General features: G+C 38.7%; 1 protein-coding gene across 2 annotated transcripts in view; it reads right to left on the reverse strand.

The window, feature by feature from the left end:
- Positions 1-215: 215 nt before the first annotated feature.
- The window catches only part of rabgap1l (RAB GTPase activating protein 1-like), a 118694-nt gene continuing 100104 nt past the window's right edge, over positions 216-18805 (reverse strand). The window contains exons 1-8 of one of the 2 annotated variants that reach the window (XM_053322061.1): positions 17574-17832; positions 11954-12046; positions 7442-7552; positions 6609-6713; positions 5627-5710; positions 5149-5220; positions 3890-4090; positions 216-3437 (exon numbers count right to left, since the gene is read on the reverse strand). In XM_053322061.1, the coding sequence (XP_053178036.1) occupies positions 3282-3437; positions 3890-4090; positions 5149-5220; positions 5627-5710; positions 6609-6713; positions 7442-7552; positions 11954-12046; positions 17574-17696 (945 nt within the window). In that variant the 5' untranslated portion in view covers positions 17697-17832 and the 3' untranslated portion in view covers positions 216-3281. Of the gene's footprint in view, positions 3438-3889; positions 4091-5148; positions 5221-5626; positions 5711-6608; positions 6714-7441; positions 7553-11953; positions 12047-17573; positions 17833-18805 lie in introns of those variants that run through there. The other variant, XM_053322060.1, reaches the window with a different exon arrangement.

The following is an 18805-nucleotide window of genomic DNA, read 5'->3' on the forward strand; positions in this document are numbered from 1 at the left end:
AAAGATTTCCAGTTATTCAGATGTTATGTTCAAATATATGTTATCTTGCAAGTTATTTACATTCTGCTTGTGCTTTGTGTTGTGTCAATGACAATAAAAGGCGTCTACTGGCCAGACTGGATGTTGTGGAGAATCTGGAAACTTAAAAACAAATCTTCCTATGATAAAGAACCATTTAGTATTCAGCTTTTAAATAAAAGTTCAAAGTGCATAAATGAACAGAAGAACTGAAATTTATTAATGCAGGTCAGACAGTTACAGTACAGTTACTGTACAGCAAACAGTTCTGGAGTTGGACCAGTAGAGGAGCACTTCCTCTGTGTAACTGGACTGTGATATTACAACAAACTGTTAACAACACAACACACATCACACCTCTAATCTGACTCGCCGTCTGCTTTTGCATTGAAATTAACTGAATTAGAGTGGATAATAAATTGGCAGCTGTCCTCTCCGCAACAATAATCATCAGTTTAAAAATAATCATGGTCTGTGCTCAGGATAACTTTTAAACAAACACACATCTTGAAATAGTGTTTAAAATATCAATGTTGTTAGTGCACATAAAAGACGAAGAGCTCTCTCCAGCTTGGCCACAGTTTACATGACACTGCTTGTACGATTTAGTAACTGTCACAGATGTGACTAACAAGAATGATGCAAGATAATGAATAAGGAATGTCCTGGAAATACAAAACACACCTGGAATTTAAATGTATTCAGCCTGTCAACTTCTTTTTTCTCCCTTTCCATGATGTTTTTGAATTTTCTCCTGTTGAGCTGCTCAGTGGCCACCAGCAGAAGATGGTGGATGTACTAGGAAGCTCTGAGTGGAAATGTGTGAAGGGCACTGCTGAAAAATGGTCATCAGCAGATCTTTGTTGAAGATCAGATGACATGGTCATTGGTGAAGTTGGTTCAGGTCATTGGGAGCACAGAGGAAGACCAGTATGGACGGAGCAGAAGGGAGGTCGGCCTGTCAGGGAGGCTGTAATATAGCACAGCTGACACTCTGATATTTCAACCAGTCAACAGCTTCAGTCATCAACAGAAAAGGCAGCCAAGTGAAGAAGAAACCATTTCAACTTCAACCACTTGAGTTACAGTGCAGAACACACGTACATACATACATACATTCAACACACGCAAACAATTACACATGGGCTTGGTCAGAGTCCAAAGGCTGATACCAGTGTCAGTAAAGCAGGCCTGTTTGCGCCTAAACTGCAGCTAATACATATCAAATGTTAGTAGTTTTTCCTTTACTTTATAAATCAGTAGCTCATGGTGGTTGGTTGATCTTTTAAGTCATTTTCTGCTGTTCATCTTACTCACAGCCTATCTTCCTAAAGAAAACAAATCACATGTAACTTAAAGTGATGTGGAAACCTGGCAAATGTTCATGAATTTGACTTATTTCCTAATGAAAACTGCCAGATTTACCAGCACATCATTTAGGATTTCTTTCTAGTTGACTGCTATCATTCAATTGAGTTTATAGTAAAATGCTTGCACTGAATCCTGAAAATGAGGAAATGTTGATATCCACAGTATGTTGTCATGCCTAAAAGGCTAAACTGACAAAATAGTGAATTCCTTTAACATGTGTTGGCACAGCTGTGCAAATGGCCTTATGACTGTTTGGCAACAATATTGGACATAAACACGACATAGTTTCAAGCCTTCACTGTATCATAAAGGTATATTAGACTAATTCAATGTGCTGCCTTTAGTATCTACAGTGAGTTTTAGATTACAGTAACAGTATAAAGAGGTGCAGAACATCAGACGATTGGCAAGACACAAAACATCACATAATGCAGACTGATACACTCAGTTTCTTCAGGTTGACAGTGTTATCTGGCTCTGTGGTCGCAGCTTTGAAAATCTTTCGAAGGATGAACAGCAGAAAATGTGTAACACCAGCCCCTATGTCTTAAAACTACGCAGTTACAGAGAGAAACCTGCACTGCTAGATCAAACTTAAAACAAATGAACATAAAAGGGGCAGATTTAACACATTTTTAAAACTAAACACATGTAACCAGGGTCAATGTGCAGCTGTGTATTTTTAAAAAACATTTTTAGTGACTTCTCATTATCAGTTCTGCATCACTACCAATGTGTCTCATCTGTTACACAAACTATGAATATTGTGTTGACTATGAATTAAACTGAATCATTAAAAATATAAAAAGGACGGAACCAACACAGAAAGGGAACAGAGAGCCCATTTCTGTTGTGATCACAGCTAACCAAACATTTCGCAATCTGTATCCAGTGACATAAACATAGAATGGAAATGCCAGTTAAATACTTACAGGCATGAGCTGGAATTGGAAATGAAGAAGAAAAATCTAATTGGTGAATTTTAGAGTAATATGACACAGCTTGAATCAGTAAGGCCTTTGACTACCATTGAGATTTCTGCAGGTTTGTCACTTTTTGGCTATTCAGCATTTGGACTCGACCAGATCGATCACACACTGTGCTTACGTCAACATCTAGAGAGATGACATTCAAATTCCGAACAGTAGAAAAAAAATTTAACAAAGAATCTTTTCCTTGTTTTTTTGACTTCTCTTAAAGAACTGTACAAGATTATTAAAAAAATCAATAATTAGTTATACATATTTATATGACAACATTGTTTACGTTATATTACTATAAAGAAATACAACTTTCGTGTTGTTCTGGTTTAAGATTCAATGCAGTATTCCTTTTCAGAGTGCTGTGGCTTTGCTGCGCCATATCACTATGTTTTTAAGCAGTAAACTTATAATACCACTGTGATGTAGCTGTTTCACCATCATCTAGTTGTAAGACTGAATGCAGGTTAAATTCTCAGCTACCTATTTTTTGCAGATAAATTGCTATAATTCTGCAGTAGCAATGACTGGCCACAAGGTGGAGCTAAATTATTGACCTTAAGAAGGAACATTATGTGTTAATTCAGCTTTCTTTTCATGAGTTTTTAGAGATGTAACTCTAACAGTGTCAGCAATGACCACTGAACTCTAAATTAACTTGCAGACTCACCTGTCTCATCACCTGTGAAGCACAGAAGGTCAATAGATACTTTCTAGTTCACTTTAACAGTCCAACAGTCAAGTTTCTTGCCTCAATTTTTCAGCTATTCACAGTCCAGGAAGCCAGGTAGCTCCACTTTGCCACCCGCTGGAAAAGGAATACTGCATTTCTCCACTGCTTGTTTCTTCAACATGTGTTCCTCAGCTCTGGTGTGCATCCCACGGGGGGAGAGACGGGGAGGGTGGGTTACTCTATGCAGGGCCTTCCTTTGGAGACGAGGGAGTCTGAGACGTGGAGCTGGAGGAAGAGGAGGCAGAGCTCTTCAGGGATCCCAAAGTTTTGCTGAACCAGGAGTTCTTGGCTGCCTGGATCTCGTTCATCAGGACTCCCCGCTGGTGCTCGAGTTCCTGCAGAGCAACAAGAGGAGCAAAGAGGAGACATGAGGAGGAGCAAGGACAAGGAAAGCACTTTGTGTCAAACTTGGACAGTTAATCAAACACACTGTTCTGTGTCATGTTCCTGTGTATTTTATCAAATGTAATCCTGACCCACAATCTATATCTTCTTCCTCACTGAAAAATCCACAATTTATATAAAATTATTTATAATTACACAAATTTAACAGATCATATGTCACTATAAAGTGTATTCTCAGTGTTTGGGCACTTGGAGGCTTCAAGTTCCTACATCACTCCTGTATCAATGGCAAACTGGGGCACAATCAGCTCTAAACTAGTTATGATGTCACAAATCATGCTCTTCCTAGACTCAGATTTAAGATGAGCACAGAGAAACTTTTCCCCTTCAGCAGCTGATGGTTATTGATATCATCGTCCCCCCTCTTGCTGCTGCTGCTGACCTGGATGCGGCATTTGGCCTCCACCAGCTGCAGTTTGGTCTGTGCCAGCTCCAGCTCCAGGTGCCTCAGCTGTTCCTTCAGTCCATCCTTCTCCTCGTCCAGCGGCTCGGATGCTGTTTTGTCCCCGCCAGGTGACGATGTCTGGAGGGTCCCAAGGGTGCTGAACAGGTCTCTACAGTGCTCACAGCCCATTACTTTACTCTACACGGGCACACCAACATACACACAATGTTAGAGGACTGTTGTTGTGAAGATTCACACGTTCACAACAACAACACATTTTGTCCGGCAGAACACTTTACTCTTACATATTTGGTAAAAATAAAGTTCTGAATTGCGAAAAAAAGGTCAATTGCAAACTTTAAGCCCTGATGTAAAAACTTATTTATCAATCTTTGTGTAGGTATTATGCCATGATGAAGACACTGGACAGATATTTTCAGCATGGACACTAGTGTGGGATCCATCTTGTCCTTTGATTTTGACATTTGCCTTGAGGTCAAGCCCTCACAAATAGGCACCTTAAAATGAACTTTTCATAATATTCATAGGCTTATTGCTTAAGGGGAAGTTTACTTTTCACAGTTCATGCATTTCATCATGCTGGATACACGACTCCACCCCGCCAGCTACAGCCAAACAATCTTTGTTGAATGCAAAAAAAGCTCAGCAGAGCTCAGCCATAGCTTACAAGCTACAGCAGTCATTCATTGCACAATTTAGTGTTATATAAGTTACAACAATGTTGATCTCTGAATTTGTTTTTTTTTCTTGTCCTATGAGCTTCCATCTTGTGTCAGTGCTCATGATTTTATTGTAGTTTATCATTGCAATTTAAATACCAGTACATTGCTCATTCACATTTCTATCCTGTATACTTTAGAATGATTCGCACTAGAACATCTGTACACTGTTCAGTGTGTTTATAGCTGTAACACATCGCATTAAGAAGGAACTAAAAATGTCCTAATCATTAGCCAGGTTTAAACAGATACACTGCCACACCCACAAAGAGCAACTTTGCATGTTTGCAAAGGGCTAAACAAGCAGTGTGGAATTATTTGTGCAATCAGACTGATTATGGGTGTGATAATATACCAACCTGGGCTTGTCTGTCTGTCACTGTAATGTGAGCAGTATTATAACTAAAAGACAGAAAATCCTTTGTTGCTCTGATGCAACATATTGTGGCTTTAGTGGAGTATTTGAAAGCCTCCTGACTTATATCTGCTGCCCTCTAGAGTAGTTTATAATCTCACCCTGACAATGTCCAGCTCTTCTTTTGTGGCTGCCTGCTGTTTTTCCAGCCTGGTGCTCAGCTGGGAACAGATCTGAAACATAGAGAGGAAGGCAAGTTAGATATTGTAAGGGATGACACATTTAAACTATAAAATATAAGATACATTGAAGTATTTTTTCCAGGAAAAGTCAACAAACTAAACTATATTGACTTTATTTTGTGTTTATTTGTATTATGCATGCATTTGCTGTAGGAATAGGAAATGTGTTTTTTTTTAAACTAAAATTTAAACAATGTTAAGAGTATGAATAAAATGACTGATAAATGCTTTGAATCGTCTGTGTCCTACTTGTCAGTTATACTAACATGGTAAAGTTTCAGTAAGATTACAACACAACAACTGCTACAAGTTACAAGGAGTTTTATTTATAGAACAGATATTTGCCATTTAAATTTCAAATGTAACTGATGGTCTGAAGTTATCAAAATGGTCCAACCTGCTTGTATTCAGCTATGATCGCTGTGGTTTTCTTGATCTCCAACTCTGCTTTCTCCAGCTCCCTCCTGAACACTTCCTTCAGCTGGTGGGTACAGAATAAGATGACACAATTATTAAAATCCTGCATTACTGAGGATGAGCTGATAAAGTGAGAGGATGAAACACTCTGTCACGCTGTATATGCAGATGAAAATGTCAGGGTGATAAAATAGCATTGCTAAGTCATATTTTTGCTGTGCATGATTTTTAAATGAACATGTTACTGTGGTTTACTACTATACTGCATTAATCTCTGTAATGGTTCATAAACAGTAACTTCATCAGTACTGGCCACTATGACAATCAATAGTAACTATGTAAAACTCAAACTTACATGGTACATGTACACAGGAAACCCCAAAGTACTCTCACATCATAGATTCATTTATAAATGACCCCTTCTGTAAATCAGGTTATGCTATAGAAAAATTCAAGTTCCACAGATGCAGATTTTTCTTGCTTAAAATGGTAAAATATAGTGGCCATGTTTTTTCAGAGTGGGTTTGATTGAACTGTTGATCAATGCCAATTACATAACTGTTGAGAATAATTTACAATGTTGAATATATTACCAGTTTTCTTAACAACTCTATTGGACCTCTGCTCTAATTAGCTAGCATACTTAATCTGTTGTGACAAGGCGACAATTCACCCACTGATATTGTTACATTTTCATTTGTCATTGACTGAAACTTATTATAGTCATTAATTACTTATTGTGCCTTTCAGTGAAGTTCTAAGTAAATATAAACACAAGTGAAGCCTTTACGCCAACTTTACAGGAGACACTTACTGTGTTGCCTCATAAAACATGTACATTTTTAAAAATGTATTCATCAAAATACAATAACCAAAGCTTTGACTCCAAAAAAGGCATGCAGCTTGTAAAGAGTGAGTTTAACAAGCTTAATGAGCTGGACAAAAACGAGGGCAGATGTTACCTGAGCCGTCTCCTCCTCCTGTCGTCTCTTTTCCTCCTCTGTCTCCACCAGACGTTGCTTGGTGCTCAGCAGCTCTTTGTTCAAAACATCTGCCTTGTCTTCTGCCTGAGTGCACGTACACACACAAACACACAGACACACACACAGACACACACACAGACAATTAATTACATACCAAATCTGTGACTCTGCCACAGTGGCTTTTTTACCCAACCAGAGTACACAAACATGTTTTCAACTGCACAGATTTAGTATTTAATGTTCACTTAATGCTCCAGTACAGCAGATTCATACTAAGAACTGTTTAATACAGTCACAGCCCTCCTGTGGTGCGGCGGGTTGTTCAGAGAAATGCTTATGAGCACTTCAACAATAGCTGTTGAGGCAGATAGTTGCATAACCTAGAAGATGCTTGGAAATGCTTTTCCGCTGACAGCTACGTTTGTCTGTTTATGCTGATATGGGGTTATTAATTATCTCAATTTATGAAATTGTTCTCCTCCAAAAGTTTCTGGATGAAATCATCAGAATGCTGCTTATATTTATGTGTTTGTATGTGCTTATGTTTGTTTGTTTTTCTTCTGCTGTAGTCAAGTCTCTCTTCAAAACAGATCTCTATCTCTTTGTGATTACCAAATCAAAAGTCAAAAGAAATATTCAAAGTGTATATAAGCTGCTTCCATTTGTGCAGTACGTAGAGCACAAGAGATGGTGGCAGAGGTGACACATGTGAACACAACCCAACTAAACAAATACTCCTGTAAATTGTAACATTGCCCTTTGTAAGTAGAGTACACAGTAGGTTTGATAATATCCTTCGGAGTCATTGTTACCTGGTCAAGGTCATTCCGAAGAGCAATCTTACTGGTGACCAGTTCATGGGCCAAATCATCGTTCTCCTGTTCCAGTCGCATACTGGCCTCTTGAAGACGACGATTCTCCCTCTGCAAACACACACAAACAATGGCAGAGGCTATTAGAGTCTGTGATGTCAGCCAAAGAAGTAAAAGGATCTGCCTCCTTTTGATTAAATGGCACAGTAAAATCAAGAATATCCGAGAAGTCTTTTCTTAATCACACTCACTCAATTGCACAACAAAATGATGCTTTTGTATCAGGAATGTAATGTCAACATTTAGCTTCTACATAGTGATTACTGTGGTAACAGAAGTTAGACAAACCACTTCATTATTTACTTCATGATTTGATGATGAATTTATGTAAAAACCTGATTGACCAGGGAAAGGTAGAAGTCACTATTCTGTGCTGCTTTCTTAAAGTCCCCATTGTAGACCATTAGTGGAGTCTCATGACTACCGGTCTGCCTGTAAACACTCTCACATGATGGAAATGCCTTAATGGGACAAAACAGTTGTCACGGTTACGAGAGGTCATCTGACCCTGATATCCTGTTACTTTTACAATGATGTCCACTGTTACCCTTAATTAACCTCACACACCAAAACACACATACACACACTTATATATGCATAAATAGCATAAATAAACTGCATATTTAAGCTGAATTACTCAAGCACATTTATACTAATGAAAGTATAAAAAATCATATTACGAAGTACAAATACACAACCATCTGAACATCTATACACTGCTGATACTTTGGCTCCAGTTCACAACAAAAATTAGTGTTGTCATTTTAGTTTCACATCAGCAGATCTAAACAACTATAAATATTTTACAATAAAGGTCATTTCAATACCTAGAATGACACTCTGTGATGCTTTATAATCTACCAAAGGATACCAATTAGATGATGGGAAAATATGCATCCAGCACTCACTGCGGTTTTGAAGACCCACCTCTTTAGATTAAATTAATCACTTCCTGTGAGCAGCTACAGTAAGTAATGACTTTAATTTGAGTGAACAGAAAGAAGACCTACAACATCTTGAATGGGAGGGTCTTCTCTGGTGCAGCCGCCCATACATCATGTTTTAAACTAATAAACATCTGAAATTCCTCAACTTTTAAACACATTGCCAACACAACTACCTCAGTGAACACCTCGAACTCAGACCAACCAGAAAATATATTAAAAATAGTAACACAAATATCGATGTCAAAGATTTAACTTTTACTTAATACCATAAACATAAACATGTGTGCAAAATGTCTTAAAATCTCAGCTGGTGCAGATGCAGCTTACCGTGCTGCTGTCCAGAGTCACAACGTCTTCATATCGAGCTGCAGCAGCACAGACTAAAGTGTAACACATGATCCAAACAGGAGTTTCCCTTCTCCGTCTGACACTTCCTAGCCTCACCCTCTCCCCCTTACGCTCTTTTTATAAAATGGTTTTATTATGTATAAAGATGGGCATTGAAAACAGCAAAATTAAAAAAAGAACCACTGGCACAACAACTCACACATCGATTTTACACATATAAAGCAAATGAGACACACAAATACATACACGCCCCAAACAGTGCGACACAAAGATATACATACCGAAACCTGGAGTATGAAACCTTTTAAAAATGTTGAATTGTTGAATTACAGTAAGCATGAAGTATCGAAAGTCCTTGACTGCATACCCTCAATAAGAAGTGATAAGTTTAACCATGTGCTAATGTACCAACAGGAACATTCCTGCTTTGTCTTGCTCTGTAAGTCTTTCCACTGGCTGCAGAGGAGGTGGCTCTGATCCAACATCTTATCTACGTTAAAAGTCTTCCTTCCTTCCTTCCCTCCAGAAGCAGCAGATTACAGTACAGTACAGTATTGCTGTTTACATCAGCATTCACTTATATGTGTCTTCAAGAAAAACAGCATGTAATTCTGGTGCTTTTTTTCTTGAGTTTCAAGTTTTTGTGGATGTTCAAATTCTGGTTTCCTTATACACAATATTTAATATAAATATTTCTTTTATTCTTGTTTTGATATGAATATTAGATTTTCTCCTCTCAGCATTGCCTTTTTTGATATGTGAGTAAGCAACTAAGGTCATACACAAACAGTTTTATCACATGACATATTTTGTCTTGTGGATTTCAACTCTCACAGACCTCACTGTTACTTAATAATACATGTTCTACATATGTAGAACTAAGGCACAGTATATTATTGTATTACTCTCATAAAGCCTTAAATCTGATAAAATAATCAACATGTCTGACTTATCGAGCCTTATCAAACCTACACCTTTTTTGGCCTCTCACTATTAAATCAGAAAATGGGCAGTTTTGAGAAATGTTAATTGATTTAACATTAGCATCTGCGACTCCTCACAGATGGACTTACAGAACAACAGGCTCAACCCTCCACAAGTGCTGCTGCAGATAGACCACAAGAAGGTCAGTTATGAGTCTGTATGTTCACGTGAGTTGGTGCTTTTGACATTAAAGATGCTAAAAATGTTTTAAGTAATTTCACCAATCTAGTACACATAATTCATCTGAAAGATGTGCAGCCTAGAAGCAGAGTTGTTCAAACCAACTGACTACCATACTGACAGACCATATTGTAGTGCTCATAGCTTCAGCAGAGAGCAATGTGCATAATGGCAGTTTTTACTTTTTTTAAATTTAAAAATAAATATATTACTCAAACTTCTGTCCTTCTTAGATATCACACATTCAGGCGATGTCTCTCTTGTGGAGGATATGAAAGGACGTCGCCAGGATCCCCTCTTCACTGCTGGGCTAGTGGCAATGGCTAAACAGTACCACCTCCTGAAGACCAACCCCTCCAAACTACTGTCAGCTGTCCACACCTTCGGGAAATCAGGGAGCCTGACCAGCAAAAGGGCGGCATCATTAAGGCGGGCTGCCAGACGTCAAGGCCCAGTGATTGGCTGCCAGCCTACTGCTGTGACACGCAGGAAGTCAGGCAGTGGCTCAAAGACACGTGTTTCAGTTGGGCGTCCTGTGAAACGTCACAGCTTGACTTCATCAGTGATTTTGAACACCTCCCTTGCCAAAAAACACTGAAGAACTCTACCCCCACTCAACCCTCTCCTCAGAGGCTGGACGTTGGTTTTGACGCCCCTCTACCCTCACTCAACCCTCTACTCAGAGGCTGGACGTTTGTTTTGACGCCCCTCTACCCTCACTCAACCCTCTACTCAGAGGCTGGACGTTGGTTTTGACGCCTCTCTACCCTCACTCAACCCTCTCCTCAGAGGCTGGACGTTGGTTTTGACGCCCCTCTACCCCCACTCAACCCTCTCCTCAGAGGCTGGACGTTGGTTTTGACGCCCCTCTACCCCACTCTATAGGTACGCGCTACTGTTTACTCTCTTGTTAGACAGGGATGTGCGCTGATGAAATAACGTTAGCATAGTAAATCGTCTCTCCAGACATATCTTTCTTTCATTGAAATGAAATGATGAAATTTAAGACTTTTTAATACTTTTTAAGGATCAGCGGAGACCCTGTATTAGTGGGGTAATTTACGAGATACACTGTTGGTGCCATTAGCGCCTGTACTGAGCCATTCGGCTGATAGCTCTAACTCCACCAATTTGTGACCAAATAAAAAAAAAGGGCGAGGGGGTGTTTAGATAGATGTAACGGTGCATATGACGCTAGGTCGAAATTATGCCGAACCATCGCTTTAAGAATCTATCCATTATCTATTCACTTACATGCATAATCTTCACACAAAATAAATGACATTGAATGGCTCTGCTAATGTGAGTTTCTATCCTAGCTTCCAAATTTCAAAGACAAATAAAAAAAAAAAATCTATTCTGCCACGAGTGGATTTGCGAAAAACAAGAATGACATATTTAGAACAAGAGGAAGGGAAAGAAAACCTGTAACACAGATCAAATGAAAGGGAGAGATGCTGTCTGTTGACAGCTTGTGTCTTAATCTCTTAATATCTGCCTTACCTCTCCTTTTTTATGTTTTTGAAAAATCAGGCAAAGTAAAGTCACTGCAGCTATAAAACCCTCTGACAACACCCCTGCAGCTTCATCCAAAAATACATTTGATGGATGTTTCCAGTCAATGATGATAAAAGTCAATGTTGTGAGAAGGCACAGATATTAACAAAAGCAGAGTTTGACAAAACAGAGCTGAATTTCTAATCTTAGAAACACGGCTAATTTAAATTCAGTTACTTAAAAGAAGCCTGTATAACAAATGTTATGCTGTCCCTGCACCAAAAGGACAACTCTTACATCACATACTTTAAAATACATGAAAGAGGCAAGCATTTTCTCACCATCTGTATGACTGAACACTATCTGAGACGTTATTTTTATAAATCCTAAGGGAGAAAAGAGATGAATACACTGCATATAGCCTGTATAAAACACAGGATGGGCGTAAGTAACTTCACCACCAAAAAAGAAGCAATAAGATATCTGGGTGTCCTACCTGGTATCGATCGATGGGGTCTTCTTGTTGTAGCTGGCTCTCTCTCAGTGTCTGATATTCCTTCTCAAACTTCTTCAGCTTTTTGGTTGGAACCTGAAAACACCAGTAAATGTATTATGTTACTGTAAACTTCATTTACACAAAGTTGCCTCATAAAGTGTCATGGCAGTGGTTTGTGAGGAAGAGGAAACGTGTATTTATTTGGAGACAAGATAAAGGATTTGCACTCAAAGCACCATTTTTACTTTTAACACAGTGATATGTGAAGCTGCTATATTTTCAAAAGATTTGATCAGAATGAAGAATGAGATGTTTGAAGATTCACATTTCGCCAGGTGGGGGTGTCAAGATCAAGAATCCTTTAATAGGGCTTCAAAGAACAGTATCCGCCTATTACTCATACCACAGTGCCTTTTTTATTAGGGTATGTCAAAGACGTGTTAAGATGCTGCAGGAGTTTACTTAAAGTTGATCTGAGCAGTAGAATAAGCTTCACTTTTGAAATCATAAACATAAAAAAAAAAAATGAAAGCATGAGAGGTCACCGCAACGAGCCAAGACGTACACCAATATCCTTTTAACACCAGGTCAAAATGAACTGCTGACATTTAGTGGCATTGTGGTTTGTGCTCACAGTTTCCATTCCATTCTTGCACATTCTGCTCTCTCAAGGTTTACGACCAGAACATGTGTCTGTATATTGTTCTCTACATGTGCTTTTACAAGAAACCCATACAGTATGCACATATTATACACAACATGCAGACAGTACATTTGACTGTAAATGAGCCGGCAGCCATTAAGATATCAGAAACTTGCAGTTCAAACTCCAAGCTACAAAAATTGTCCTAACTTTTTTGATGGTGATTAGCTAATGAAAGCTATTCAGGTAAGTACCTCACTATTTTGCAACCAATGCAATCTCATAGTGTCAGTATTACACACAGAGCTTAAAGGCTGCCATTATGTTCATAATGAGAAACAAGTCTTTAAATATGAAACAAACATTACTAATCTATTTTGATGTGGTTAAATGTTAGTTTTGAGATTTGTAAAATTGAGTACAAAACTGAATTATATGTAAATATTCTTGTAATTTATATGGTCAAAATCTACTACATTAATATTGGGAGCTCCATCTATTATTAGAGTCGATGGTAAACAAGTAAGTATTTTCATTTTCAATACATGAATGGTGTCTAACATGAGACAACACTGATGACCAACTCATATTGATTAGTGTATGTGTGCTTGTCTGCTTCAGGTGGGTGGTAATGTTATCTCTCTTGTGTGGAAACAGCGTTGCCATGGCACCCACCTTTGCGGCTGGGGATTCCAGGTCAATCTCTGTCACATGACTGCTCCTCTGAGACTGCTGTGTCTGTGTGTGTGTGTGTGTGTGTGTGTTTGTGTGTTTGTGTGGCCATGTCTGTATGTGTCCCTTATTGATTATCGAGTCTAGCACCTGAGCTGTATATTTCTTCATCCATAAAAGACAGAAAGAAAACTGAGTGACAGTGATACAGAGAATATTTTCAGGTATCCAAGTATTCAAGCTATTTCTAAGCAAGCCTACAGTCAAAACACATCTATTCTTGTGTGGAAGAAAGGTTTAACGAGACGTCAGAGTTTAGAACAGCGAGTACAAAAGCCTTCATGAGCTAGGTGCAAGTCGCTGTTTCAGTGCAGTCAGAGGAGGAGAGCACACTGTACATTTATTTTATTTAATAGGAAATGTCAGAGAAGATTATTTTAAGATTTAGTTGAGCATTTACTCATTTTGTGCTCTATATCTCAAATGTTGCTGCTGTAAGACAAAGATTGTTCTTCAAAATCAGTAAATGTACTTCATTTCTGCTTGTTTAACTTTGAGTCTACTTCAATCTGGTGTGTTGACATTTGATCACTTTATAACTAACACTACAATAACCATTATTTACAATGCTACAAGTGATACGTGCATTTTTCTCCTCTCTTTCTGCCAGTTTTCCACCATTAGACATTAAGCAATTTTCTAGTCCATCAGTGTGATTTGTTCATCATTTATAAGCCTTGTAAAGAAGGGGCTTGAAATACACAGCATTTCACAATATTTTGACCACACCCAGGAACAGAAATGTCCATTTCACAAATGACTCAACACCAGGAAACTAAGTAAATAAAATGTCCCTATAACATGTCAGAAATCTGAGGACTTTACAGCAGATTTCCCACATCAATAAAACTAGCTGAGGGCAATAAAACCAGCTATTTAGACTACTCATTACCTGTCCTCACTACTGACCTGTGTGGTGACCTTTACGACACATGAGGAGAGTGAATGTCACACTGCAATCTATCTGACACACAATCCTTCAGCAGATAACAGAATTTGGACCCATTCTATTGTTATCTGTGTGGGAAGAAAGAGGAGCTTGGCCTCTGTATAGTTAAGAATCATTGTATTGTAACATAACAATTCAGACAAACTGAACGTGGTGTTCCCCTGCAGGGATCAACTGTGACACTTGCACACTCATGGTGGTGTGATGTGTTTTGGATGCCATTGAGCTATATTTAAATCCAGTTTCACTCATTATCATGTGTCGATTGAGGAAGTGACTTGTTGTTGTGTAAAAGTGAACCTTTTTAATTCCTGAAAGTTGATATTGGATAAGAGGATCACCTGCAACATCAACAAATTGACAATATGTGTGTAATACAATAACTGATAATCTTGGTTTTTCTGAGTGTAAAATGGACCCTGATAAATAATTTGTCATTATAGCACAATTAATCTCCTTTTAATTCTTCTTGCAAAGGAAGTTAATTATTTTATGGTCCAATACATTAATCCAACCTTGGATTTACAAAGCTCATGTTTCGTGCAATAAGACTACAAAAGCAGCTCTTTCATGACCATTTGATCAAAGTTGCCTTTGTAAATTCTTTTAAAATTCCATTTTCTGAGCAATATGCAACTTAACAAAACTATATTAAGAAGGACACACTTTCTTCTCAGCCCACTTGTGTAAAATCTGCACACATAGCACAGTCCAAGTTGTATGCTTTGGAGACAGAGAAGAGGGAGGGACAGAATGACGTGTGAGTTTTGTAAGATTTTATACACCTCCACATTTGCTGTTTTGATTCTGAGAGTCCAACAAACCCACGCATCCTGTAAAACCCACCTCTCTCTTGTTCTTTCACCTCCTCTCACATACTCATTTAATGCCTGTAAGCCTTCTCTATACCAACCAAAAAACTATCACTTTTTGTCATATGTTCCAAGCTTCCTGTATGTAATGCGATGATGTGACATATTTCTGCAGGCTGACAAAAACAAACTGCCAGGATGTGTGTTTTTTCCTCTACACTTACACATTAAGTCAAACTGTCAAGTTGTTTGTATTAGGTGGAAATTACTATGCAAATCATTTCAGGACTGTGGTCTTGATGCTGCTTTCTGATGTGATGGATGTCAGTGTTACTTTCTTCTTCTTTGCTGTATGTTGTGCCATTTTATGCTACATTGACTCCTACAGTCATGATTTTGTTTATATTTGTCACTGCCTCAATATTAGAACAATGTTCTTCGCTACTATTATTTTGAATTTGAATTAGTTAAACTGAATAAATGTGTATACTAAGTCCTCTCTATACTAAACCCTTATTTGCAGAGAAGAGCAGATTTTAGAGCTCAGGGTCAACTGGAGAACAGCAGCTGGTAGAGATTCAGTGTTTTGAACAAGGACATTTCAGGGGTTAAAACTGGGTCTCCTGAGTCTACTGTACAAATCATTACTGTTACAAAATATACAAATTCAATAAGAAAGAACACGTGTTCCCTTTTTGTATGTATGTAATTACAAAACGAGCTCGTAAAACTTCGGTGCTCTCTTTGAATGACACAGGAGGAAACAGGAGTCACGGATAGACAAGCTGAAGTCTAGCTACTGATTATGCAACCTGCTGCTCTCCAACACCCTTAAAACACACAAACACTACAGCGTGACTCTGTAATGAAATGCAACCTAATACTACCTGTAGAAGCAAGGCCTTTACTCAAACTTACAGAACCACTACAACTATAATCGTATTGGATCTCCATCTCCCAACATCACCTTTAATGTGCTGATCTCTCCTGATTTGTTGATGTTTTACAGTCTGGTTTTCACTACCGTTGGGTTGAAAGAGATCTCATGCAATGAATATATGAAACATGTTGGAATATATACTCTATAAAATGAACAATTACAAAATTCCCTCTGTTCCCTGACTGCTGCTTTTAAAATTAATATTTCGTTTTCATCATGTTGCTGATATCTTCATCCAGAGTCACTAATCTGTAAAAAAAAAAAAAAAAAAAAGGTACAATTCCCATGTCACTAACATTACAATAAAAGTCAACAGTATTCCAGGGAAGTAATCCATGTGTCAAACTCCCTAATATATACAGACTTTCCCTGTGAATTTGTCAAAGTCCCTGACTATTTTTGTATTAAAAAATACATATGAAATCTCATTCAGTGATATTCCTGAAATTCCAGGGACAGAGCTGAGTCTGCTGAGTTATAACCAGTGTGCATGTACAAGGCTCAGCGTCTTGCTCAAGGCCACTTCAGCACCAGCCAGTGCATAACCAAACCTCATGCTTGCTTTCAGTGTGAAATGTTAAAGGCCAGTTTACAGACAGAAGGGCCACACTGATACTGAAATAGGATTAAAGACACTTGGTGCTTCAGGAAATGGTACCAGGCCCACTTTTAGATTTCTGACCTGAATCCCTGCAGCAGAAAATGGAATTGGTCCCAAACCTCCCGACTGGGATCACGGGCTGTAGTGCCATGCTGGGTATTATCTTACCAGAAAGAAAATGTGTGTGTCAGTGTGTGTGTGTGTGTGTGTGTGTGTGTGTGTGTGTGTGTGTGTGTGTGTGTGTGTATGTGTGTATGTGGTTATGAAGTGTGATTGACTCTTACATGAGGTAGTAGTCTAAAAGACTTTGAATATTGAAATCAGGACAAAGTCAAAGCCGGACATTACCGCAAAAACTAGGCCATGGAATTCAATTACCCATGTGAGGAAAACACATACACACCCACACACACAAGGTCTCCACTGACTCCAAATTTATATCAGTAATTGAAACAAACTGACAGCCACCAACTACAGCTGTGTCTTCTAAACTGACAAAGCTCTGTAACCACAAACAACTAACATAGTTTCAGTAGGAAAACAACACACACCTACACATTCACACATGAACTCACTACATCTACCACATGGAAGAAGACATGTAGTTTCTGCACATTCTACACTTTCCACTTCTGTTTATGATACTGACTACTACTATACCAGAATAGAAAAAGCGATAAAAGATAAAGCCAGAGAATAAACAGCATTAAAATGACAACTGACGAGCAACATCTGATGAAAAAAGAAAAGGAGAAGAGCAGGTGAATTCCTCTTTCCCCATTTCTTTTCTGTAAAAACAGAGAAATAGTTGGGAATATCTTCCATCAGAATTCAAAAAAGGCATACATCCAGTGAGAGAAGTGTAGATGAAAGGAGAAACAAAAACAAAAAAAAAGAGAGACAAAAAGGAAAAAGAAACAATATGACTGCCGAACAGACCTACCACCGATCTGGGAGTTCTGAGAGGTCTGGAGTGGGCAACCAAGCGAGCCAGGGTATCCTCCTCACTCGGCCGGTCGACTACATGAGCGTCGTATGCCACCATGATGGACACCTCCTGCATCATCTTGACTACTGATTACTCCCAGCAGCAAGGAGGAGGAGAGGATGAAGCAGAACGAGGAAGAAGAAGAAGAAGGAGGAGGAAAAGTGGTGGCGGCAGAAAGGAGAGGAGTGTAGCTGGCAGGTTTTGTTTCTCTCAGAGAGTGGAGAAGGCAACTGGCTGCTTTCAAGAGTCCCTCAGGAGCTGAGCCCCGCCCACTGAGAGGAGGAGGGGCCCAGGGAACGAAAGGGCAGTACAACACACCTGTTTGTCTCTCTCTCTCCCTCTCTGTAATGCTAGAAGCATATGACAAAGGAGTAGGATGATTTTGCTTTTTCTTCCTTTCCACTGAGTAAATATTTCCGTCTCTATCTGTCTCATTTGTGCCTCTCTCGTTGCCTCACTCTCTTTTTCTCTCTCCTTTTCAGTTACAGTCTCAAGGCTCTTTTTTTCAGTTTCCTGCTGTTCATAAAAAATAAAGATAAGGGTTTTAAATGCTTGTTTACACATCTATACTGTGTGTCTCTGTGTATGTTTGAGGTTAAGAGAGAAAGGAAGGAAGTTGTCAGATCAACCACAGTGACTTGTCGTCAACCAGAGTGCACATCGCTCCAACGGTAAAAACCATTAAAGTGAAGTGAAAGCAACTTCATGGCTGCCCTGGATGATGCCTGAATATACTGTCCAATAGTTTTCTCCCTCAGGACCCCCTGAGATAAAAACTACCTGACAACCTACCTGTTGTAACCGCAACAGGCTCCTCCTCTTAGGGGAGATGCATCAACAACCTCTAGTTACCTTCCTTTAATTAAGTGTATTTATACGCTACTGTGTTTTTCTCTCATATACATATCTGGCTCCTTCATGGAAGTCTTTTGGAGAGCTGTCTCCATTAAAATAGTGACACATTAACAGTCAGGTGAAGGGAGATTTGCCTCCAGTTGTATTCATTTGTGACCCAGTAAAGCATCTTTTATCTTGTTGTACACTCCAAAAAAGATTATTAATAGACTATGTCTATTATGCAGGAAGTGCAGTTCTCTTGTCATAATTTTTATGCATATGGATTTAAGGAAAAATTAATTTGCAAAAGATAAACGCATTACAAAAACATCTGGTAAACTATACTGTAT

This window comes from Scomber japonicus, chromosome 7 (genome assembly GCF_027409825.1).
Source record: "Scomber japonicus isolate fScoJap1 chromosome 7, fScoJap1.pri, whole genome shotgun sequence".
Taxonomy (NCBI): Eukaryota; Metazoa; Chordata; class Actinopteri; order Scombriformes; family Scombridae; genus Scomber; species Scomber japonicus.